Source organism: Sturnus vulgaris, chromosome 1 (genome assembly GCF_052056855.1).
Source record: "Sturnus vulgaris isolate bStuVul1 chromosome 1, bStuVul1.hap1, whole genome shotgun sequence".
NCBI classification, from domain to species: Eukaryota; Metazoa; Chordata; class Aves; order Passeriformes; family Sturnidae; genus Sturnus; species Sturnus vulgaris.
The window spans coordinates 86,380,579-86,406,943 of NC_142243.1; the positions used below are offsets into that span (position 1 = coordinate 86,380,579).

Consider the following 26,365-nt stretch of genomic DNA (forward strand, 5'->3'; position numbering starts at 1 on the left):
GGCCGAGGCGCCGGAAGGGCCCGGCAGGCTCCGCGCCTGCTGTGATGGCTGTGATGGCTGCCGAGGTGCGGCCGGCGCGGCTGCCCGGGCACGGCCGGGTGCCCTCCGGGGCGGAGCAGCGCGGCCCCGGCCCTCAGCAGCGGCAGTAGCAGCAGTAGGTGCTGGGGCGGAGGGGGATGGAGGGGCCCCGCCGGTGCCGCCCCGGCCGCGGGGGTGGCGGGCAGAGCGGCGCCCCGGAGCTGCTGCCCAGTTTACGGTCGTGTCCCACTCTGTTCGCCTGCCAGTGTCCTTGCGGGTACACGGGGCAGCCTGTCACACAGCGCTCGCCGCTCCCGGCATTTCTGCTCTCTGCATTGCCTTGTGCTCGTGGGAAAGGGATCGTACCCATCTTTCCAGCCACCAGAAGGATTTGGGTTGGGGTTTTTTTTGCATTGTAGCAATCCTGGTGCTGTTTTCAAGACTACATATCTATTTTTCTTCCCCTAGGTATCATTTCAGAACTCACTTGATTCGATATGGCTTTGATTAGCCGAAAAAGTTTCCAGCTGTATTCATCCAGCACACCAGCAAGGAGATCTGCTTTAATGACCCTAGTAAAAAGGTTAAACTTCATGAGTGGGCAGCGAAAACCCCAAAACTGTAGCTCCGTGGCCATGAGGATGCTGTGTGTCAAAGATAAACCTCAGTATACGTTTTGTAGGAAAAAACATGTACAACTACAGATGCAGACACTTTCTGTTAATGAAACTGTGCATCTTTATGGAGATACCAAGAACTGTATTAAATCAAATAATTTGTGGAAGGATGAACAATTGTTTTTCAAGAAGTTGGACAACCTTTGTACATCAAAAGAGATTTTTTATTTTCTTAGCTCTCTAGAGGTCATGTCTGATACTATGGCCTCGGGAGCCTTGCAGAGGATTTCTGAAGTTGAGGTGGACGACAGTGGTCTTAAAAACCCTGGACTGTTAGAGAATGACGTTTTCAGGGCATTATGCTTCCAGTTTGAATATGAATCCTCAAGACTGTCAAACACGGGGCTGCTGAATGCATTGCAGGCTTTGATAAAGCTGCGTATAGATCCGCAGAGCACGCTGATGACAAGCCTGCTTTTGGAGAGCGAGGAGCGGCTTGGCAGGGGACAGCTGACTGCTGAAAATCTGTGTGCTCTTGGAGAGAGTTTGCTTGAGTTAGAAAGCCCAAATTGTACGACGCTGGAACAAATTGTGAACCACATGCAAGAAAGAGGCATTGAGAGGTGGAGTCCCAGGGGAATAGTGATGGTTTATAAGATATTGCAAGTGACTGTGAGGGAAGGGAAACAATGGCAAAACTTGCTAAACAGACTGAACAGTGTCACTTTACACACAGTTTCCCAGCTAAGCCCAAACTTTGCAAGTGTAATATTGAATTCACTGGTGGTTCTTCATCAGACTCGGGCAGTCCCCTTAGTCACTGCACTGTGTAAACATTCAGTGAAGAATGTTCCCTATTTCACAGATCATGAACTGGTAAATGTACTGGAAGCTTTCCTATACTTTGGGCAAAATGTGCAGGTTTTTACAGAGGCACTGGAAAGACATATCCCCAGGTCCATCCACACTATGCATCCTCAAACAGTCAGCAAGGTCATGCAGTATTGCTGCAAAAAGATGATCCTTTCAAAGCCCATCTTTGATGCAGTGGCAAAACATTTCATTTCCAGTGCTGACAGACTTACCACTGACCAGGTTGCTGCATATATTATCCCATTTGGGACTCTTAACTACCTGCCTCCAAGTGCTTCTTCCTTGTTTAGGAAGCTTGAAGCTGTGCTGCATACCCAGCTGAGGCACTTTCAGCCTCACACCTTGCTGAACCTGCTACACTCGTGTGTCCTTATTCAACGTTATCCAATAAATTTTCTGCCAAAAATATTTAGTCCCTATTTTCTGCAAAAGCTTCAAGGTAAGGAGCAGAACTTCTCCTGGGATGTTTCACATTTCTTCCCATTATGTAGTTTGTCTCTTGTCAAGCACCTATTTTTTATCAATTTAATTTGTCAAATCAACAGTGACCTGGTTCAAGTGACTGGAAAATAGTGATCAAGAGGCCAAAGGCTCTTGCTTCCTTGTCACAGTTGCCATTGTCTTTCATGTTATGTCATTTAGTTGAGTTTGAAAATTGCACTGTACAGTTTTAAAACACAGGCTTGAATTCCTTTAAAATAATTATTTTAGTTAGTCTTTCTGGTTTTCTAAAAAACAGTGACCTTGTGTTCCCCATGTTTGTCCTTTGTCTTATGCAGGATGCTAGAACATCCCCCATGTGATAGCCTGTTCTTGGCTCTAATTATTGCATATTTCATTGCTTTTGCACACAGATCTATAATGAACAACACATCATTTTGAGTTATTCTCTATTTGATACTAAAGCATTTTTATGGTCATTGCAGAGAGATATAAGCTATGCCAGAAAGATGACTGACCTTATAAGATTTCAGCTAAGATTGCTCTACTAATAAAACTATGCTAAAGCTTTCAAAGTAATTAGAAATTTTGGTCACTTAATTCTTCAATAACATGAAATACCTGAAGGAGTTGATTTTTACGAAGCAGACAGATCTCCAGAAATTATTTGGTATTATCCAAAACTTTCAGATTAAAAAACAACAAAAAAAAAAAAAGGAGTGAAACAATGAGATCCTGGGGTTATAGCATGGGGAAAAGGGGTTATAAGAAGGAGATACTTAGACCCCAACTCAAATTTATTCTTCTATGCAGAATGTCCTGCATCTTTTGTATGTATCTTTTGGATATTTTTTGGTGAAAGAATATGACAATTTTAACTAAGATCTTTCTAGTTTTGTATTTTTGTGTTGATATTGAATAATTTTCTTATTTTTCTACCTATGTAATTTCATACTGATCTTTTTGTTCATTTAAACAGTTACTGAGAATTTTAATTATTAAGTAGCTTTTCTACACATTATACTGAATAGCATTTCCTAACTTCTGCATATAGTTTGTGTAAAGATCTGAATGTTGTTGTTTCAGCTCAGCCACCTGGTTTGAACAGAGTTGTTATGTCCCAGCTCACTCAGCTTTTTCTGACTGTCACCCTGGAGTGCCCATTTTATGAGGTACAGTACATGTGAAACCAGAAGTGATGTTAACAAAAGGTGATAAGGTCATTAGGGCCCTGTTGATACTTAGTTGGGTGTATTTCCCATAAAAACCATTGGAATTGGACAAACCAACTTTCTTTGATGAAAATATGGACCATTCTTACCTGATTGAATGACTTGATATATTTGTATGAATGGAAACAGCTGTGCATTTTTCATGAACATGATAGCACTGAAGCTTCTTGAGGATATTTTGGTGGTGGTTTGGGTGATTTTAAGTTTCCAGCAGATCATACCTCAGACTGTTCGTCTCTCAATAAACTTGGCTTTGAAATGCACAGAATACATTGTAATGTATTTTAATGTACATTTTAATGTACAAAATACATTTTAATGTATTTTAATATATTTTATGTATGTATGTAATGTAATTATGTTAATGTGAGGTAATTACAAAAATGTTATCTCCCTTTTTCAGTTTGGTTTTCTGTCCTTATTTAGGGTCCGAAACTCCTTTCAAAGTACCAAGTAAAGGCCTATCCTACACCTCACAGTTCTCCTGATGTTCACCTCTTTAAAAGGGTGAAGACAGGATTGCTTTATTTGCTGAAAGAAAGAATATATTTTGCATCAGAGGTATCAACACCGTATTTCTATGTAGTTGGTAAGTACCATTTCTTTAGGTTAGTAATTAAAAATGTGTGTGTATGGTGCCAAAGCTTTCATTTCCTTTGTGGGCATTCTAAATTCTGCAAATACAGAAAAATCTGAAATTTAGGAACTTTAAGTAAATAATTTTCAGAGTCAAAGAAAGGAAAATGGAGAGAAAAGCTCTGCAGTGTTAATTGGTATTTACAGAGCCAGTCTGCATGAAAACAGTTGCTAACAGCTTTTTGTATTCTGTGTTTTTACTCTTTTACTCTGTTTTTATTTTTTTATTCTGTGTTCCTTATCCGTTAAACAATTTGTATCAAGTAAAGTAAAATGAGGCAATACCACTTGCCTGATCTCCCTACTTTTGTGGTGAGTAGAGAAAGGAAGGTGATCAACCCTGTGCCCTGCTCAGCTGGGCTCCTCCTCTCAGCAAGAGCTGCTGACAACACAGTCGGTGGGGGTTTGTGGGATGAAAGACAGGAGCAAGCAAAACAGTGTTATGTGCAGCAGGAAACACAGAAGGCAGTGATGAGGAAAGGCACATGCCCAGGAGGGGTGGATGATAATAAGATGTTGATGAAAGGGAGTCTTGGACACCTTGGATATCAGAGAAATTTAAAAAAACCCCAAAAACATTAAAAAGGGAGATGAGTCCAGAGTTACTCTGCATGTGAACTTTCACAAGGATCTTGAAGTTAGCAGAAGGAGAGAGTGTGTCTCTGCCCAAAGCCTTCAAAATTCCAGGGACCCTGGAATTAGCTAGGACAGCAAAACTGCCATTTAACTGCATTATAGTTTTTAGTGGACGTGGAATACTACTTTGCTTGTGAGCATTATGGAAGGCTGAACTGTTACTAATTATCACTCATTCGTGTTAAGCCTATACAACTTTTGCCAGCCTCTGTGATTCAAAAAAAAAAAAAAATTGTGATAGTATTCTCATTCTGTGAGAGGATGAGAATGACTGTAGAAAGTTTGTTATAAGAAATGACTTTTAATGTCACTTCTTTTTTCATCTACACAAGATATTGAGATTAAATTAGATGAAGAAGGTTTTGTATTGCCTGCGGCCCAACTTGAAGAGGTACACAGACGGTAAGACAATAAAAGAAACCACTGGTAAAATGTTGATTTACACTAAAAAAGAGTATGCAGGGTGAAAACGTGGCAAAAATTAAGCTATTTGTAGTTTTGCCATTGACTTCAACAAAGTTCAGATCTCACACTAAAACCACTGGCAGAAGAACTAAATCACTGATCTGCTTTTTGCTCATTGTTTTGCCACCTGACTATACAGTGTCAGACAGTTGGTGTGTTTATCTAGTGACAGTCAGAATCAAGTGATCCTTATTTGGATTACAGCAATCTATTTTGGTATTCTGTAATTCATTTTCAAATTAAATTCTAACTGAGTATATTTGCACAGATTTAACAGAGTTTACGCCAGTTTGAGTTCACAAATTTACTTCTTCAAGGAGTCCTGCATAATAAGGATATTTTCTACAGATACTGTTTGTTTTTTTTAATTGAGGAATGCATGGGTGTTTAAGTATACATTAATGAAGGGTTACTTAGGGAAGCCTTGGATACAAAGTTAAGCAACCTGCCTTTGTGGTATTAGCAACTGCACTACCGTGAATAAAGTAAAAGTCTCTGAAGAGGTTAGGCTTTCTCCAGTTTAACCTTCTGTTGTGGTTTAAGCTGAGACCAGGACACCTTCACAAGACTTAGAGATTAATACAGGTTCTTTCCATGAGCCTATGCTTAAATGCTTAAGAATGAGCTTTAATGTTTTGGTTTTTTTAAGTAATAGCTTTCATAAAGTAAATAAAGTCACAATATACTTAACATACTAAAAAAGGTAAGCAACTTTTTAACAGTAGATATACAAACCTAGGTTTAATTTGATGGGATTTATATCACCCAGAAGAAAAACTATAGTTATAATCCATGCTGCAAACCATATGTAAAGGTTTAACTTAAAACAGACATAGCTTAAACTCAACTTGAACTCTAATGGATTTATCAGGTAAATTAGTAAGTTAAATTTAGCTGCTGAAATGTTTTCTAGCTGAGGAAAGTTTTTTACATTTTTCTTTCTAGAAGAACTCAAAACAGCTTACTAATAATAGCATTAAGAATATCAAACTCTCATTAACTTGCGTGGTAATTTTTGTTCAGAGCAAATTAAAAAGCTTTTCAGATCAGTTTCACTAAGTTTCAGTGTTTCACCTCCCACCCTTAAACTGAGTGATTTAAATGATCCTGAACTAGGTAGCTCCCATCCTACATCTGATTCAGCATAAGGAGGTATTGTCTCATGCTTCTTAGGAATTGCAGTCGTTGTGGTGATTAAAATAACTGACTGTTCTGAGTTTGTTGAGGTTTTTTTTGATATGACACTTATGCTTAATTTTAGAATTGCCCTGTGTGTTGATGGTCAAAATAGATTTTGTGCCCATAGCCACAATCTGTTGGGAGAAGAAGCTATTAAGCAGAGACATCTTCAGTTACTTGGTTATGAAGTTGTGCAGGTAAAGTCCAAAGACAGTGCTTTTGCTCTGGCTAAGAAAACAAGTAAACTATTACAGTACGTAAAACTGTAATTTCAATTAATTTCTAAAGCATCTGTAGTCTTGTTCTTTCTATATTAGGTTCTTTCTGCCTAGTTTTTGCCTTTTTGAGTGTGTACAGAAATACCCTTTTCTTCACTGGATCAATCAGTGTATTCTGTCTGTGGTTTTTTCCACATAGTTGCTGGTTGGAAGAGTACTTTTCTTCACTGATTAAGATTTAAATCTTCAATTAAAGGAAAATGTTATGTAAGAGTTCATTAGAACTGGAATTTTTAATTAAATACTTTTTTGAAAAGGTTTAGAGTTTAAAAAGAGAAGTTAAAAAAAAGAAGCTGATTTGTATTGTAAATATTTTCACAACAGAGTTTAACTTTTATTTTTCCTGTTGAATTTATAGAGGTATTTTTCTTTAAACATACTTTGAATGAAAACTGTTACTTTTAGTTTCTTGAGATTTTATTTTCCACTTATCATCACTTATTGCATAAGCCTAACTCCATAATATTTATCTTAGCTTAAACTGTAATAGATATCACTCCTTTTTTTTACAGTAATATCTATTCAGATCGTTTACAACTAAATAGTACATTTAGGAATAAATCTTTAATTTTAAAACAAAAGTATTGGTGTAATTTTGCTTAATGAACATCAGTCTTACGCAGTTGTTTATTAAAAGGTATTTTCAGCAATCATTTTTTTTGTTTCCAGATTCCATTTTTTGAGATAGAAAGTCTACAAAATACCAGAAAAATGGCAGATTATCTACACAAAAAAATCTTTCCTTGTACATATGGACTCAGCAACTGACACTGGAGAATACTACTGGATCACAGGCTGACCTTCTGCACTACAAAGTGTAAATTCTGTGCATGGAAGAAAAATTCTTTTTTCTAAGTAACCCCACCTTAGAAAATTTGAGCTTCTGAATGTGAAACCTTCCAATATTTGGAACAATTGACATGTAAAAAGTAATAAAGAGAATCATATTTTCTTAAGATTTGTGTCAATATTTATTACAAGTTTACAGATCTAAGTGTTAGACAGTCAATGCTGCTTTTCCCTTGTGTTTTTAATTGGTTCTAATTCACAGCTGTAAACAGCCACATGTGACGACTGAAGGATACTGGCTAGTCTGAATGTACAGAATATGCCTACAGAATACCTACTAATTCGGGCTTTTCTTGACAGTAGAAGAAGAAATTGTGCAATTTACTTACAGCTGCTCATGTAATTTCCCAAGTGTTTCATAAAACTAAAATCTGAAGTAGTTGCAGAAGCAGTATTGGCTTATTGGTTTTATTTAAGAGCTGTAGAGTGCTGTTCAATAAATAGCAATGACTTAGAGAAAATGAGAGCATTTTTAATAAAAAGGATTTGCTTTATTCTGTAAAGTAACAGCTGCCACAGGATAATGGACTTGTACAACTGTCTCTGTGGGGCCACCCAATGTTCCAGATATATTCTATTTGTAGTTTTGCCTTTGGTGGCAGTTTTAGCTAAAGTGTCTAAATGGGGTCATGTATGCACTCCAGAGTTCCTCCAATTTAGAGAAACTCTGTGTTCTGAAGCTCAGAAGAACTATGTCCCATGGCAATAATTTCTTATATATGAACAGAAATTCTTGAACTGAGAACCAGAACCAGTACCCACTTCAGCCTGAACAAGTGTGCCCTAACTTGGGTCAGTGCATTGCTTTGCAGATGATGAAGGGAAAACAGGAGAGCTTTAGTTCTGATCACATCATGTATTCTTGATGAACTGCCATGTAACAAATTTTCTTGTTAGCTTGTGCTTCCTCCCTGTGTGGAATTACTATTTATGAGTAGCAAAGCAGAATTCCCAGCACCATCTAGTTTGATTTTCACAGTTGCTTTGATATAAAAAAGGTGAAACTTTCACATCACTGACATTCTGTATATTTCACCAGTAGACAGAGAATGTGGCCAATTTTTCCTTCTAATAATTTGTGAGTTCCAAGTGTCTGTCAATTTCCCCAACAATCTCTGGAGATTACAGGATGCAAAGTCCAGACCCAGAATATGCTTTACATTTGTTATGTTGACTATTCTGTTTGTGTTAATTTGTTCCATATATAAAACCCTTCCTCACAGTAGTATGTCAATATTGACAGGTGAGGGAGTACCAAATGGTAATGAGATGCTCTCCAACAATGTAATAGTAAGCTCAGAACATCAATAACCTAAGAATTTGTCATTCTAGCAAGCGAGAAATCAAAGGAGAACAGCTGAAATGGCTTTGCAAACATTTATAAGGAACTTACTGCTAATACAGAAGAAATTGTCAGGGTATTCTTTTGACACTGAGCACTGAAGGAAGAAGTGAACCATTCAGAACTGAACAAGAAACAATTCAAGTGGAAGGAACAACCTGTGAAAGACCTTCAAAACTGAGCAGGGATGAGAAGGGTGTGACATAAGCAAAGAAATGTGATAAGAAAACTCCAACTGGTTTTGATGTTTGACTTTATTTGTGGTGGAAGTGATGCCTATTTCTCACACAGGCCAGAAGGTGGTAGTATTCTCAAACAAATTTGATATCCAATAGTTTTTCGAACACAGATGGTTTGTAAATATAGTAAGGCTACTTAAAAAAAGCAATTTGTACTGACTGTCCCGAAGTAAAAATAACCTGCTAAGAATATGGCCGTATTCCATCTCATTCTTTACTGGTACAACTTTGATACTGATTTTTAGAAAAGCATTGTGGTATTAGAAAACATTTCCTTCTCCCTTTGTTCTTATATTCTTTTCATTTAATGCTGCTGAATTTATTTAGTGAAGTGTTTACTTTTGAAAAGGAATATAGCCATCAATGTCCTTTTGTCTGTAGCCCATTTTAGTGTAGAAGAACTTCAGGTCATGAATAATGAAAGTAAGAAATACCTCTCAGAATGGGCTGCTCTATGTACTCTTCTTCTCACATCATGCCAAACAGTGCTATTGATTGCCTAATTTGCTACTTATTCAGGCCCCGGATTAAGAAGCTTTTTTGTTTCTCTTTTTTTCATTAGGTGCTTCACTGTACTTATAAATGACACAGATTTCCTGTGTCTAAATACCTGACAAAACCAGTTTCAGTCACAGCGGTGGACTTCCAGTCCTTTTTCTGGTATGATCACTCTAGCTGTTCCTCTCTGAACAATACTCCCTCAGCTTTAAACAACAGGATCAACGGCTTTTGAGAACCAAAATGATGCATACTCTGCAAGAGAAACCCCTCCTGAAATTACCTTAAAATTTTAGTACTGGATTCTGTGAAAGTACAAGGCATTAGATGTTTAAGCAGATTTAGACATTTGTGCTGAACATGCTTTTAAAATGACTCAAATCCTTGTGTTTTTTTCACTCTTTCTACCAAATTGTTTAGTGCTGTTCTGCTAGTATTACTTAGTCTTTTTTTCCATTATTTTCAGATTGGGTACAGAACCAATGATAATTTTTCTTGTGAAATCTGTCAGACACAGATTTAAAGTGAAAGTCAGTGAAATGAATGTCTGAATTCAGCTAAACCCAGATTTTGTCTCTTCAAATGCTAAATGCTCAGAAGTTCCTTTTAACTCGAGTTCCACTTGAAGTCTACTGAAACTGCTAAGTACATGAACCCATACATTTTTGAAAATTCTGAGCTGAATATCCATTTCAGCTGTTGTGCACATAAAACAATATCTCACGATTCTCTAGCAACTCTGTAAGGATTGAAAAATCTGTGACCACTGATACCTTGAGGGACAAACTTGCTTAAATGTTAGTTCTGTGAATGGTTATGTAGAAGCAGTGCCCAAAATTGCAGACACAGCTTTTGACCAACAGGTCTCATTCCCAGTGTTCCTCCCTAAAATGTTCTAAAAACCTCTTGTTGGTGCTGCTCTTCATGCGATTTTTATGAGAATGTAAGGAGAAGACATGCATTTTAATTAGCATGAGAAAAAGTGCAGCTGCTATTTCACCCTATTTTTAATCCCGATCATTCTCATTAACTAAACTGTAGAAGAGAAGGCAAAAGCACCATATTGCTTTTCAAAGCGTTGCTTTTTTTTTCCTCCCAGATAAATGTCGCTGGCAATGACAGATACAAGAGATTTCCCATGGATCCAGGCCTGGAGAAGGGTTTTTCAATGAGCAGGGCGGCTGCCTTCCCCATAGATTGCTGCGTGCAGGCTATGAACCCTTACATGCTCTTTGGTTGCTGGGTCTAAGGGCTCATGTATGCGCTTCCCATACTCTGAAGATGTCCGCACAGGAACGGTTCTTGCCATTTCCTGTGAAAACACAAAAGTCACCTCAGAAGGAAATCACAGGATGAACAGAAAACATGGCAGTTTTCTATTGCTAAATGTGCTGTGGCCAGGAGTAAAATAACTGACAGAACTGTACAGCATCTGTTATATGGATGTGTATTTGTTTAGTGCCCTTTATTTTCTATCCCCACCCTAGTTTTTTTATGTTATTTTTATCTTAATAAACCATAAATGTGTCACTAGAGGACAAGATGATAAGATATGGAGCTGTGGTATGGAGTGATAAATTTTTACAAGTACATACAAGCACACGTGATTACCATGTGATTACTGGCAAATTAAATGCCAGAAAAGCACAGATTTTATTTTTATTTTTTCTTGTGCACTGAGTTGCATGATTCATTTGAAAAATAGGAGAGATTTGTGCCCCCTTTTACAGGAACACCTACCCCGTTTGCACAATTCAGTGAAAGCACAGCAAAAAATCAAAGGCTAAAGAAAAACCCTGAGTGACCACTAGTTCAAGCAAGCTTTCCCTGAAGGAAATAAAGCATATACTTTATTTCTGCACAATGAAAGGTTTTACTAAAAATACTTGTAGCTGTAAAATTACAGAAATAACTGCTTTGCAATAATGGAAAGTGGACTTGATGAAAAATAACCAGGCCAAGAAAAGATTTTAAGCTTGTTCTTAGTAAGCTGCACTTTAGGTGTCTGTGCAATCACTATCTGCAATCTGCAGTTCCTTCCTGTGTTAACAGCAACAGGGAGCTACGGAATCAGAAGGGAAAGACAGGATTTGTTTGTTTTTCTTTCCCTAGCCAAAGGTCTCAGATTTATCAGGCTGCTTGCATGTTTCCACACTGACTAACACAGTAAGCTTTAGTCTGCAATGTGCTTTTCTAGTCCTATAATATAAATAGTACCTAAAAGGAGAATAAAAATGCAGATGCCACACCATAGTTCAAGTGCAAGCAAATGACTTCTTTGCTACAACAGACACAAGTCTGAGCAAATCAACACTTATGTCCTGCAAGGATGCAGGTGGGAGCACAGATTGGAGGGATCTCACAGCAGAGCAGTCAGCTAAGAGATTTCCAGCCTCAAGGACAGAACCTGAGGTTCTTGGAAAGATGCTGTAAACTCTTTTTAAAAACAAACAAACAAACTAGCTAACTAACTAACTAGCTCAATAGAAAAGCTCATTTCAAAACAACCATTTATACCCCAGTTCTCCTGCCTACCTTACTCCATCTTATTAAAAGCTATTCATTATTATACTAACTTTCAACCCCAGCAGAATGAAAATCAAGTCAAGAAGACTCGCAGCCAAAATTAACACAATTTTCTCCCCTGCCCTACTTGTGGATAAATGTTAAAAAATGAGAAACTAAAACATCTTTGTAGCATTAAGAAAGTCTATTCTAGAAATTCAGAGTTTACAGTGCTAATGACAGGCAGCAGTATGTAATTCCAATAGTTTTGTGTTCCTTTTAAATAAATAAGATTCAGTTTTCAGCATCCTTGGTAGCACACTGCTGACTGCGCACACTGGCATTTCATCTTTGTGGGTTTGGCATTCAGTGGGTTTCAGATTTTCCAACAGTTGGCTGGGAAGGATCCTGCTACCCGCCCTCGCAGTGTGTAATTCTAGGACTGTTAGCATTTGGAACCAGCAATGGCAGCCCTGTGCAGGCACTCCACTGCAGTTACTCAGCTGCATGTAGTTAAACTGAATACCTGTCACTATTCTCTTGAATTCCCTGAGTGCACCCAGGCTACCTGCAGGAAACGAGGGACTTACTTGCAGTGGTGTGCTTTTTTCCACTTCAAGTAAAGTAGTATACTGTTGGGAAGGATGAATTAGGGAAACCTTATAAATACGAGTGCCTAGCAAAAGACTTTGAGAATATGGAAAATATAAGCGAAATAGAAATGGTAGCAATTTTCGACTGTGTGGCTGAAAGCAACTGAATGCCTGAAGGCTCCTTTGTTTAGATAATGTTAGATGCTGCAAATACCAAGAAGCAAACAGACATCCTCCCTAGGCATGGCAGGAATGGTCCCAGATAAAATGTAGAGATAAGAAAAGCAGTAAAACATGGTAATATGGTGATTCCTATAGGTTGCATGCAAATGTTAGAAAATTTGTATCTTGTATTAGATTGGTTAGTGGAAATTAGAATATTCAACATAGAAGAAGATTTAATGTATTGTAAACGGGAAAATCTCTCTCTTATGCTCTTACTCTTTTTATTCTTACTTTCTTAAGCTCTCTTAAGCTATCTTCTTTTACTCTCACTCTATCCCTTTCTTCACCCTGCTCTGAACTGTGGCTGCAGTTCCTAGCAGCGCCTTGTATAAACCCACGCCCTACGAAATAAACTGCAAACTTTAAGACCAGAATAAAGAGAGAGCCTGAGTTTGTCCCGACCGTCCCAAAGTAGAGATTCCTATAGTATATTATGGTGGCTTCAGTCTGTCTGCTTTCAGTGTTGTACTAGAAAGATGTCAATTGTGTTTTTTTTATTTATTATATTTTATATAGTTATTATTATATAAAGCCTGACAGGTGCATTGTGATAATTAAAGAGAGATTGAGTATGTGACCTGCACTGGTTACATCCAGTGCTGGGTGTCATCACATGCAGGAGGATCACATTGTAGTATTAAATAGCTGTGGGTTTGATGTGTCTCCATGCTAATTAAAGGGCTGGATTAAGGGACACCTGTTTGCACAGTCCCTTGTGTGCACTGCTCAGCAGAGCTGGTATGAATTCTGGCCCATACAAGTTTGCACTAGGAAGAAAACCAACAGGAAAGTGAGTTTTGTTAATACAAAACTCAGTAAAAAGCCGTAACTTTATATTGATGAACTTTCTACACAGATTTCCCACTTCGACGTTGGGCTTGGTAGTAGGGGAGGGAGGTTGTCTTTGTTTTGTTTAAATAAAAAGTTTAATGTCTAATTGGAGTAGCCATTTACATACATACACAGATTTGCAGTTGAGTTATTATGCATGAGCAGGTGATGCTAATGGGCACTCCTGGGATTCCTCTGGGAGCATCTAAAACTTCCTGCATTGTCTGATAGAGTTGAAGGGCATTATGGCTACACATTTGCACAGAAATGTCTGGCATATATAACTGCTAGTGAGACAAATACCAAGCAGTGGGCTTTGTCAGAAAAAAACAATTTTATTGCACAGAAATTAGAGCAATTTGTACTCTTGTGTCACTCTTCCTTCTTCCTTCTCTATAATATATAACCATCAAAGTGGGCAGCTATCCCTAGCCTACTCATCACTCTTACATCCCATGAACTTATTGGGATTTTGAGGTCATTAGTACACAGAGGTTACATTTCATTTGGTTTTTGATAGCCTCTGCCTCTATGTGCAGTATTGTGCACGTATGTATAAATATAATTTTATACACAGACACTTGTATATATGTGTATTATTCAGATGCTGCATGCAAAAATACATACACATACATTTATGCATATATATTATAGTATTTCTGTTTCCAATGGAGTATTTGCCTATGGGGCTGCACATCAAACCCAGATTCTGCTGGCTTCAAATACTTGCCTATTCTTTCCTAGGCATGCCTATGTGTTCTGATTGATCACACCTTTACACTAGCTCCCTATGAACTTCCTTCCTGCAGGGCAGTCTGGTGAAGGTTTTACTAACAAACTCACCAGATTCAGAGCCTTGGGCTTTCACAGCAAATGCTGGCATAGAGAGGGTGGGTGTCAGAGGACAGTCATGGCCATGAAGTCATGGCCTCTGAATCCAGTCCTCTCAGGGAGCAGAGTTTTTAAACGTCATGGAAATAACTGCAGAATCACCTGAAGTACAACTCTTGAGAGGCACAGATGGTTCAGAGTACACCCTACACTCTGCAAGACAGGATTTGCCTCTTCCCCCTTGTTTTAACTTGCATATGTCTTGTCACCTGGAAATCTTCAGGATATGAAAGAACAAGAGCTAATTAGGGTGTCTTCATGGGATAATGCTTTCTCCTAAACCTGAAGGCTGAGCATAATGATGTCCTCCTTCCAATTCCTTTCTTACCATATGGGCTACATTACAAAGGGTAAAACAATGCCTATAGCCTCCAGTCATGTCAAAAAGTACAAAACACTTTAAACAAAGATAATTTCGAATTTATCAAAGGGTTACCTCCTCATGAATTTTAAGGCCACGACCCTTTGCGTGTTTTCTGTCACATTGCGGAAGATACTGATCATAACCTTCTGGTATTTTAAAAACGGCATCATAGGTGAAAAAATCTCCTGTCTTGAGAAAAGGGGAAAAAATGGCTAATTCACAGAATTTCTTTACTTCACAGATTACAGAATACATGTAGTCAAATCAATACCTAAATAGTACATATATTGCATTAGATGATGACAACTGTAGTCTAATATTAAAGACCTCATTAGGAAGTTTGGGCAAGTCCTTTTGAATAGTTTGCAAAATTACCTAATGGCACGTGGTATCATTTATTAAATTTGTTCAGCTCTGAAATTTCCCTTGTGGCAATTTACTTAATTTTCCCCCATGTAATGTGTTGTAATTCTTGGAAATTTAACTGATCTGTTTTAATTTTCTGCACTTAATATTCTCCTTCCTAAATCTGTGTATTTGTCAAATGATCTGGCACAATTATGTACAAGCAAAACAGGAACTTTCAAAAAGACAAAGGTATCCTGCACTGTAAACTTAATTTAATTTCTGATTAGAGCAAAACTGAGAAACATGCCACAGTGGCAATCCTATGATCTAGTTGTATGCATGACACACATATGTCAGGCATGAAAATAAAGCACATCTCAAGCCATAATATTGTTGTTCAACTATTGACATAGTTTGCATCCAAATAAGCAACATAAAAGATCTGCTCTTCTAACAAAGCCATTTGTGAAATGCAATCAAGAAGTTCTCATAAATGGAATAAAAGCAATTTCAAAACTGAAAAAAAAATTTCAAAGAAAAAAAAACAAACAAAATCCCCTACTGAAATATGCTGCCAGTTGTTATTAAACTTCATTAAAAGGCCCATATTCTGATAAACATGTCAATTATCATTGGCTTTGTGCATGGCTGACTAAAAGAATTGTGCATTTTATTGGGCTTTTTTTCTCCTCTAATTTTACAGTGTGTCCAATTTAACCTTTGAAAATCTCATGTACTTCGAGTCTTTCAAATTACAGTATTGGTATTCTCCAAATATAGTCAAGTCAAGGCAGGTCAAGAAGCTTGTCATGGCTCCATTAAAAGGAAACCATTGTTAAGAGCACTAGTGAGACACTGCTGTATTTTCAGGCTTTATTTGTAAAGGTATCTCCAATACCTGGTTCTGCCAAGAGGAGAGATTATTTTGTATTCAATCTATCTATCTATCTCTTCACTTCTCAGAACCATCGGGTTTCAGAGGATTTCAGGCATGTTGAAGAGCACCCTGCACATGATTTATCATCTCCATGATAATTTCTGTGCTTCCTTGCTTCTCCTTTCCTCCCCAAGCTACCAGTTTCATTCAGTGGGCATTCAATTCGTACTCACCACCAGAAATGTTATTTGCTCTTTGCTGGTATTCATGGGGCATTATTTGTTGCTCCTTTCAGAGTAAGAGTGTCATTTCTTGCTCATGTCAGAGCAGATAAATCATCCTTTCTGGAACTCGCAGATAGTCAGCCAGCCTGTTACCTCAAAAACTAGATCTGTCCCAGATACCTGCTTAAGATTTTCTGCCAGATTTGTATTGCTCAATGCACTGATAACTTCCTGCTGCTGTTTCTCTTTGTTGTAAATGGTAACTTGGTTAGCCTGGGCGGTGGTGGTTGTGGTGGTGGCGAGCTGCTTCTCAAACCCATCAGAGCGAGTGAGTCACACAGAGCTGATGATAAATGTGCACTCTGGGTAGGCATCCTCTGTGTACTGCTGCTAAAGCTAAATGCTTTGCAAGCATTCATTAGTATTCCCAACACACATAAAATAGGTAATAGCTTTCTCCACATCTCAGAAGAGGAAATACCAGGCACACTGGCTAAGGTAAATTATGTAAAGCAATCCAGGGAGCAACTGTCAGCCAAGGGATTAAAATGCAGGAATTTCTGGCTTCTGGCCATGTGATGAGCCCATCTTCTTCCTACTTCTCTCTGCTTCAGTTCTGATACACGGTTGGTTTTAGGTATTTAAGGTGCAAAAAGGAATAAGATTCCGTTTGCTCTAAAAATAAACATATTCAAATTATCTAATTCCTAAATTGTGCAGAAGAATGGTTTGAATCTGTTTCCACTCCTGTGGCCAAGGCCTAGGCTGTGAAGAAACCTATTAAACAGCTATTATCACTTTTTGTTTCCATGCCACTGGAGCAGCATTTTTCACAAACCAGGCTGTTCAGAGGGTGAAAGCAGACTATATTGTAAGGAAAAGCTCTACCATATGGCTGCTAATTCTGTGCAGACTAGTGAGCTCCACCAGCCCCAAGAGCACCATGCCATCCCTCTGACCTGCCCCTGCCTTACTCTTGTTGTGCTCTCCCTACTGTTTTGTGAAGCATGGCACCAACTGTGCCCACTCACCTTTGGGTCAGAACACCTTGCCAAGGTAATGCTGGAATCAACACAAAAGAGTCTGATATTAAAAATCTACTTGTCTTTTAGCAGGGCCACCTGGTCAGTGCAGGAAATTTGCTGTTCTTTTAATGCCCAGCACAGTGCTCTGGTGTGTGCTCTGCCCACATTCCAGGGACACAGGACCTACAAACTCACAAACCACCAAGCAGTGCCAGCTGGTGCTTGGCACATTCAGCAACTTGTCACTTGGGTGAGATTAAATTGCCATAGCATTGCTATGTTACACTGACATAATAGGCAATTCAGAACTTTGTTATATTATTTTTTCTTGAGAAAAAAAGCCTGTTAACTCCAGTGTCTCATATGACACTTCATAGAAAAGTTCACAACCCAGGAACTGTAGCTCAGCTGAGGCAGAAGGTGTAAGATTGTTTTCATTTCTGATTTTAAATATGAGGACAGAATAAGGAACAATGGTGACATAATGTTGCAGAGTGAGGAGTGAGGCCCCTGCCAGCACACTTGAGTAACTACATATTGAGTGGCAGTGTAACACCTTCAGAAGCATTCAGTTATGGGGGCATATACTGATGTTATTGAGTAGCTCTATTGATTTTACTAAAACTGACCATGCATAAAATTTATGCAATGTACATGGAAAATCTTTTCCCTCAAATGAAAATGGATTCCCAAGAGTGTGTGTTACGATAAAATCCACTGGTGCTGCATCAAACCCTAGTGACCTATTTCCTAGTGTTCCTCCTAAAAATGCCTCACATTTCATTGATACCAAGTGGCCTGCTCATCCTCAATCCTTGGCAAACAATGTCTCTGCCTTCTCTTGTTATCCAGTGAAAGACCTTACTCTCATTTGCCCTCCACAAGTAGCAAACACACTTTGCAAAGGCCTCTGATAGTGAAACATGTTATTTTGGCATTAGAAAGACTAGTGATAAAGATTTATGCACCACTTTTCTGCATTAGAAAAAAATTCTTCATTGTGAGTGTGGTGAGGCACTAGAACAGGTTGCCCAGAGAACTTGCGGATGCCCCATCCCTGGCAGTGTTCAAGGCTATTTTGGATGGGACTTTGATCAACCTGCTCTAGTGAGCGGAAGGAATCTCTGCCCATGGCAGGAGGTTGGAACTGGATGATGTTTAAGGTCCCTTCCAAACTAAGCCATTCTACAATGCTACGACGATTTTTAGCACCTGGCTAACCAGCTCCCTTGATGAGGGCCGAGCCTTTGCACCAGTCCCGAGCAACGGGCCTACAGCACGCAGAGACCCACGGGGAATGCTTTTCCCTCCCCCCTGCCCTCCTCCCTGCCAGTCACCGCCTCGCTCCCCTCTCTCCCCTACCTTGTGCGGCCGGTTGAAATAGCTGAGCTCCGGAGGCCCTTCCCGTTTGGGCGGGACGAAGCTGAAGGCGGAGAAGGAAGCGAGTGCAGGCCGCCGTCTCCCCGGCCCTTTGTCGAGCGCGTCCTGCGCCAAGCGCGTCCCGGTGCCGCCCGGCGTGCCGGGGCCGGGGCCAGGGCCGGGGCCAGGGCCAGGGCCGGCCATGCTGCCCGGCCGCCGTTACCCGGCGACGCCCTCAGGGCACCGCGCCGCCGGGGCCTGCGCAGCCCGGCAGGAGCCGGCCCCGGGGCGGCTGGGCTCGGGGGCTCGGGCACTCGGGGCGTTCCGCTGAGCTCTGTCAAGCCTGAAGTGCGAATTCCTGGGCACCCGATAGTGGAGTTTGGGTCTCAGTCTTGTGCAGCGGCTCCAGCTCCCTGGTCCTTTGTATCCTGGGAAGCTGGGGAAGGAGGTTAGAGCAAAGGCTGGCCGAAAAGGACTGACTTTTTTGCTGTGACAGCTTTCGCTAGGCCCCATATCCCCCTCTCAGTGTCTGAGTTGAATAAAATCACACCACAGCATGGAATTTTCACCAGGATGAGGAGCCAGTGTCTTTAGGAGTGTGGGCATCTCTTTGGAGAGCAGCTTACCTCTTTGGGCACAGGCTTTCACATGCTTCTTGAACTCTGTTAGGCTTGGTGCTGTGACCGTTTCTTTGGGGAGCCTATTCTATGCCCAACCACCCTCTGAGTGAAGAACCTTTTCTAATACCCAAGCTAAATCTCCCCTGACACAGCTTCAGCCCATTCCCTGGGGTCCTGTCCCTGGTCAGCTCAGAGCAGAGCAGGACAATCCCCTCCCTTGCCTGGCTGCTGATGCTGTGCCTGATGCCCCCAGGACAGGGTTGGCTCTCCTGGCTGCCAGGGCACTGCTGGCTCATGGTCAACTTGTCATGGACCAGAACCCCCAGGTGCCTTTCCACGGCACTGCTTTACAGCTTCACATTCCCTGGGTTGTACGTACACCCAGGGTTGACACATCCCAAGTGCAGAATCCAGCATAGGATGCTCAGCCATTTCAGGCAATGCAGTTGGAAAATTCTCTCACATACTTATTTGTGTTTGGAACACTGAAAATAAGTGTCTCCTGGGTGTAAATCTCAGACTGACTGTAAAACTGCTCTGCCCTAAGTAGCACGTGGCTCCTAGTTTTGATATTCACCCCCTGGTTTTCCTGGTTCAATACATATATCTAACTATGCCAATGCTGCTTCTTACTGTGGTCCTTTGGGATCTGCGAGTGGCTTGGTTTAGTTTACCTTTGTTTTCTGTAACCACAGTTGCACAGCTACTGTCCTGTAGACACAGCATTACTATTATTATTGCTACCAGTATCTTTTGGTAAGCACTTTCACAACACCATTCTCCCAAGCATCTTGAATTTTACCAAACATCCAAAATTTATTTTAAATCCCCCAACTTTCAGAGTACTAGAAATCTTCACAACTGATTGTTTCAAGCAATAATTCAAGTCTACAAAAGTCTCATCCCTGTTATGTAGCTGCCACTCTCCCTTCACAAATCCACTGAATAATACAGACTTCTGCTTCTTTGGTAGCATGAACGCTTTATAATCTGCAGACTGGTGTGGGTGGTTTTTTTAATCATTTGTGACAATTTCCATCTGCTTATCTAATAATGTCCCTCTACCAATTAAGATCCTCTTCTTTCTGTAGCATGGGCCAAATTAGCACAGTGTAAGCGAGCAGTGGAATTGAAAATCCAACAGCTGCCTCACATCAGCTTCCTAAGCAGAGATCTGCTTGCCACTGTGCAAGTGCTTTTCAGTATTTAGTCCGAGCACAGAGAGATAGCAAGCCCATTTATAAAAAGCAGCTCAGCTGAAACTGCAGCTATAAATAGAGCCACAAGAAACTGTTCACCAGATACCAACTAAGCAAGGCGAGAGCTCTGAAGTCAGATCTGAAAGATTTCTCTCCAGTTCTCTTTCTACTGTTCTCATGTAGCTCGTTTTTATGAACATTAAATTGATGGAATTGAATTACAGCGTCTGGATGCAACACAGATTGTCACAAATATTGCTGAGTGATTGTTATAGATTTGCCATACCACCCCCCCCCCCCATTTGAAACAATTAAAAAATATGTTTTTCACCTAATTTTTCCTTCCCATTGAAAGTGCAAATCCTTTTAGAACTATTTGAAACTTACAAAGGCTTTTCTTCCTGGTCACCTTTTGCAGATTCACCAGAAGCAGCATATGAATGCCCAGGGGGGTTTGTTCCAGTTGCAACCAGACTTTATTAATATTCTACTGTTAAGTGTCTATATTCGTGTTATAAAATAGCATGGAAGGTCAGTTGTGGTCATTATGATGGGGAGAGAGAGAGAGAGAGAGAGACTCACACTTTTGACTCCGATGATTCATGCAGTAAAAGGAGCACTTTATTTACATTACATGTCTATTTATAGAATTCCAACAACAACCATGGACTGGGCAGTGAGGATAAGACCTCTTAACTCCATTGGCCCCATCACCCGTCCGTCAATCTTCTCTTCCTCCAAAGAGGAATGCAAAACAATCATTGTTTAGAAAAAAGTGTGAGAAAATGTAAAAAAATCTGTCAACTATCAGAAGACTAAAACAAAAAGCAACAGTCAGTTTCCTTTGTTACTTCAATATGAACATGTAAACAGTGGAGCAATTTTAGTCTATATGGTGAAAACTATGCATTCAAATATAGCTGAGCTAAGGGACCAAAGTGTTAAAAGTTGCTTTGAATTTGGTGTCTCAAGGATGGGAAGTTCAATTGCCTGCCCTTTTGGAGAGTAGTAATACCCCATCAGGTTCCACGCTAAGGTGTCAGAGTTTTGAACATGTTGGTATGTACTTTTATAGACATAACGTGTCTCAAAGGCAGGGTCACTTTCTGAAATGCCAAACTGGTTTGCAGAATAACTCTGAAAAACCTTCTTAGAAGGAATATGAAGCAAGTAATAATGGAGGCAGGGGGAAGGGACACCAATAAGAGACAATGATAACGGGAAGGGAGACAGGATGGACACAAGAGGACAGATGACATATAACTGGACAGGGCATTGATACATAGAAAAAACAGTAGCTGTTTTCTTACTATAAGCTGAGGTACTTGATTTAACCTTATGTCACTTAGAGCTGAGATGACAGACTGCTGTCAAATTAAGACTTAGCAAACCCTCTCCTGTCCTAGCTCTTTGACCTCAACATGTATCAGTTTGCCATGTGATCCTGACCTTCAGCTGAGCCATGAAGGAGAGACAGTCTTTGCAAAATACGTTCCATTCGATGGCCCATGAAAGAGGCTGAAGCAAAAATGGCTCAAAACTTGTCCCCTTTCTACTACTGTAGCTTTGGGTCAAGCCAATTGTTTCACAGAAATGCTTGTTTCTTCCAGATCCTTATTACTGACTGAATGTCCACCTGAAACGGGAAGGCTCTTTGGAAGCATTGCATCCGTCCCACAGGAGACAGTTCTCCAACAACTTCTGCCTTGTGAATCCTTCTCACAGTGTGCAGTTCTTCATGAATGCTCCAGTGTGGGTGCCTCTCATGGGGTGCAGTCCTTCTAGAACAGGCTGCTCCAGTGCAGGTTCCCCATGGGGTCACAAGTCCTGTCAGCAAGCCTGCTACAGCACTGGCTCCTCTCTCCATGGGCCCACAGGTCCTGTCAGGAGCCTCCTCCAGCACAGGTTTCCCACGGTGTCACAGCCTCTTTGGGGCATCCACCTGGTCCAGTGTGGGGTTGTCTGTGGGCAGCAGGAGCCCATGGACCTCCAAGGGCTTCATGGACACAGCTGCCAGACGATGGTCTGCACCACAGGCTGCAGGGGTATCTCTGCTCTGCTGCCTGGAACATCTCCTCCTCATCCTTCCTCGCTGCCCCTGGTATTTCAGAGATGTTTCCTCTCTTCAGCTGCTGTTTCTGCCCCATTTTTTCTCTCTTCTTAAATATGTTATTCCAGAGCTGCTGCTGATGGCCTCAATTTGGCCAGCAGTAGGTGTGTCTTGGAGTTGTCTGGCATTGTCTCTGTTGGACATGGGGGAAGTTTCTGGCAGCTTCTCACAGAGACCACCCCTGTAGCCCTGTCTCCCTCTCCTTGCTACCAAAACCTTGCCACACAACCCATTTATAGCTGGCTGATAACTGCTACACTTCAGATCAATATTCTGTTCAATAACTCTCTTGGCAAGTAAAGTAACCTTTTTATACATGAGGTGACATAACTTTCATGAAAATTGCTATTTGTAGTGCTTTTTTGGAATCAAACATGAAAAGTTCTAGTCCAGGAATGTCAACCCTTCAAAATACTTCATATGCGTTTTTTCTTGTCAAAACTGAGATTTTCATGAAGAGCATCTCAATGGCTACAAATAGATTTGAAAAATACTCCATCCAAAAAATCTGAAACAATTCTTGGCAGAATCTTTGTTTCAAACAGGACATCCTATAACATAAAGGGGGCGATAACTTCATGACTACAAACATTTAAAAAATGCCCTTATCTTGCATTTTGACATATCAAAAATTATATTGACCTGAATAAGTCCAGCCTCTAAATTTGAAAATGCTTAAAATTAATATGTAGCAAACTTTAGGGTGAACTAGTTATAGTTGATTTTGACACTTTTGACAAATCCACACAAATCTGAATTACTTCAAAGAACAAAAAATTATCCCTTAGTTACATATTTTATTTAAGGCACATACATCTCATTCTACATTTTCTCCTCAGAATCACTCTGCTAATTTAGACAAAAAAATGAAGAATAAACCAAAAAATCCCTAGACTTAAAAATGTTTGGGGTTCAGCTGTAAAAAGTCTGGAAGAGTACTATCTACACCTAGAATCTGCTATCTGAAAATTAAAAATTAGTGTATGTTCATACACAACTACAACAAGAAGGAAAATTATGTATTAAATACAAGATAATAATACCTTCTAACAGTAAACCTTCTGCTATATAAACCATCTTGACAACATAGCTTATTATTTGTCCCAATATGAGGTTCTAAAAACAAAACAGGAAAGTCTTGCAACAGCTATTCCCTGACATTGCTTTAGGGACAGGCAGACTGAACTACCTGTGTCTCAGTGGAAAAAGGGAGGATTTGTTGGTATTTTACAAAATGGAAGAAGCATATATGAATATAAGAAAATGAAAAATGCTTTTCACATAGAATAAATACAACACTAATGTCTCTCTTCGGAAACAGCCAATAAATAACATTCATTTACAGGTAATCCAAACTATTTCCATAGTTTATAAAAACATCTGCAAGTCTAATCTTTCTTCCTGTCCTTTGGTAGCCCTCCATAAATTGGAGCAAAGCACTGACTTTGAGAAAGAATTCCAGCAGGCTTACTAGGTGTTCCCATTTGATTCCCTTTTTCCCAGACCACAGTGAATCACATCATTGATCTTTTGGCTGCTGCCTCACAGTATGAAATGCGTTTGCATTGTACTTTAGGAAGTCCCACTCTGTGGTTCACTAACAAGCTCTGAACTATGTCACCAACATGAAAGTTGTAGAACTTGATGACTCTTTCTGTGATGTGGAATATAAGGAATGTCAAATACTGATTTATATCATTATCATAAAATTTTTCAGGTTAAGGGCTGATACATGAGTAGTGTTATATCCAGTTACCGAGACTGAAATTGCTTCAGGAGGAGGAAATAAAGTTCTTTTCATAAGTGAATCCAGACAAAGAAAAAAAGAAACCAGTATAAACAGTAGAAGTAAAATGCATTGGAAGACAAGAGGTATTTATTAAATACAAATAGCTTCTCAGCACTAGAAAGATAGTAATGCTCAGCAACTGAAGGCTAGAGAGGATGGTAGGCACCTTTCTTTGTCTGGGCAAAGATATGTGTATCTTTTGTCCACTTTCTTGTTCTTTAGCAGTATTTGGCTGCAAGAATCTAAAAGCAATTACAAAATGAGAGAAGAACACTGGTGAAATATGAATGCTTTGAACATGGGCATTTTCAACATGCTCTTGGAGGACACATATACACCTTTCTTTATATTTCATTGGACTAGTCAGCTCCCCACCATTCAGATGTTTTAACATTTCATAGCTTACAGAAATAATATTGTTTAACTTTTATAAAAATACAGAAATATGTCTAAGGAGTTAGGTACAAGGTTTGTTAATGATGTGCAAGAATACAAATGAAAGCAAAATCCTGAATGCACAGGTTATACCTGAAAGCTGCACATACAATACATGACAATATAATAGAATCAACTTTACATAAGGGTTTTCATCTGCAGTAAGAAATTATCGCATTGACCTGTGGTAATACCACAGGGATTTTAAAGGCCCAGAGTACATTCATAGTCTAAGAAGGAGATCAATAACTTATTCCAGTGTTCCCAGGACAAATTTATAGTAAGTGGTGAGGAGGGATTTCGGAGAAGTCTTAAGTGACCTTACTAACTGACAGATAGCCAATGACTGGGACATTGGTTTTGCGGCCATGTGAGCTATTTGGAAAGTCTTTAATTCCACTGGAAAACATTTATTTTAACTTATTAATTAAAAGGAAGAAAACATAAAGACAACAAAATTTTTTTTTCATGAGATTTTATTAGACTGAGCACCTGTCTTGAAAATTACTGTTTAAAAGTCTCCAGGACTGGATGAAAATCTGTGTTATGTCAAACATAAGTGAAATAACTTACATTTTGCTTTTAGACTTACTTAAGGGGATGAAAATTCAGATTGTCTGTTTTACAGCAAATTAGGCACTTTGAAATCTACTGTCATTCCAATTCACTGGTGGGCAGATGGTTGCTGTGAGTAAACTGTGCCACATTCAGTGAGACTGGACTGATGCCATGTACTTGTGACCCACAATTTTGAGAACTTCAGAAAGAATACCAATGGTATGTGTATATTTCATGAATGAGCAGTCTGAATACTTTTTACATTTCAATAACATGTCAGAGGTAATAGTGCATAAGTTGACTTCCATATTCATATCATATCACTCAGAAAAAATCTTGTAATTATATGCTATTTTGTAAATAGTGTTATTTTCTTGTTGGGATGCTATGACTAAAAGAATTTATTACAACAACGCAAAACTTAATTGTTACTATCTATGCTTCAAAGGAGCATAGATAGTAAAGTTACCTACTTTTACTGTCTTTGACCTGGCTCATCTATGAAACTCTGCAGTGTGATACTTTTTAATTCAAAGGGATTTAAATTAATCTCAAATATCCACAAAATAGCATTTTACTTATACTCATGTCCCAGTGAGTATAAATGAGATTATTACTTTAAATGATAAATGAGATTATTACTTTTAATATCCCACAAAATCCAGCGTTGTGAAGGTTAAGTGAGAGGCATGCAAGGGCAAAAGAGATTGTCAAAGTGCGAAACAGAACTTTTTCTTCTCTTGTACAGCTTCTCCTTGTTACTGTTAAAGCACTGCGGGCCAGTTAAGTAGCAGCATTACTACTGTTTTCAGTATCCCTCACTTTGCATATGTTTATGGATTTGAGGTCAGTCTTCTGTACCACCTAGGTCGTAAGTGACTGCAAAGTGCCTAGGATGCCACCCATGACTGAAGACAGTAGAGGTGATTTAGTTTCTGAAAGGCAATGGCAAGTCTAGCAGATATTATTGACCAAGCCTGTTGAGATAGCTGGCCATAGCCTGCCTCAACATCTAACTACTGAATAAAAAGCAGTGGCAGCAGCAGAAAACACGCAGCTTTAGAGTGACAGAAGCCAAGGTAGGAAGCAAAACTAAGAGACAGCAACAG

General features: G+C 39.6%; 2 protein-coding genes across 2 annotated transcripts; one reads left to right on the forward strand and one right to left on the reverse strand.

Annotated features, from left to right (window-relative positions):
* The first annotated feature begins 22 nt into the window (after positions 1-22).
* FASTKD3 (FASTK mitochondrial RNA regulator 3) lies at positions 23-7,331 on the forward strand. Its single transcript, XM_014872313.2, has 7 exons — positions 23-154; positions 487-1,947; positions 3,036-3,121; positions 3,608-3,770; positions 4,786-4,855; positions 6,180-6,294; positions 7,045-7,331. Exons 2-7 carry the CDS (start codon positions 516-518, stop codon positions 7,141-7,143), a joined length of 1,965 nt encoding a protein of 654 aa, XP_014727799.2. The 5' UTR covers positions 23-154; positions 487-515; the 3' UTR covers positions 7,144-7,331.
* Positions 7,332-8,587: 1,256 nt separating this feature from the next.
* CFAP90 (cilia and flagella associated protein 90) lies at positions 8,588-18,750 on the reverse strand. Its single transcript, XM_014872358.2, has 3 exons — positions 18,549-18,750; positions 14,785-14,901; positions 8,588-10,615 (listed from the first exon to the last, which is right to left on the reverse strand). Exons 1-3 carry the CDS (start codon positions 18,747-18,749, stop codon positions 10,469-10,471), a joined length of 465 nt encoding a protein of 154 aa, XP_014727844.2. The 5' UTR covers position 18,750; the 3' UTR covers positions 8,588-10,468.
* Positions 18,751-26,365: the final 7,615 nt, after the last annotated feature.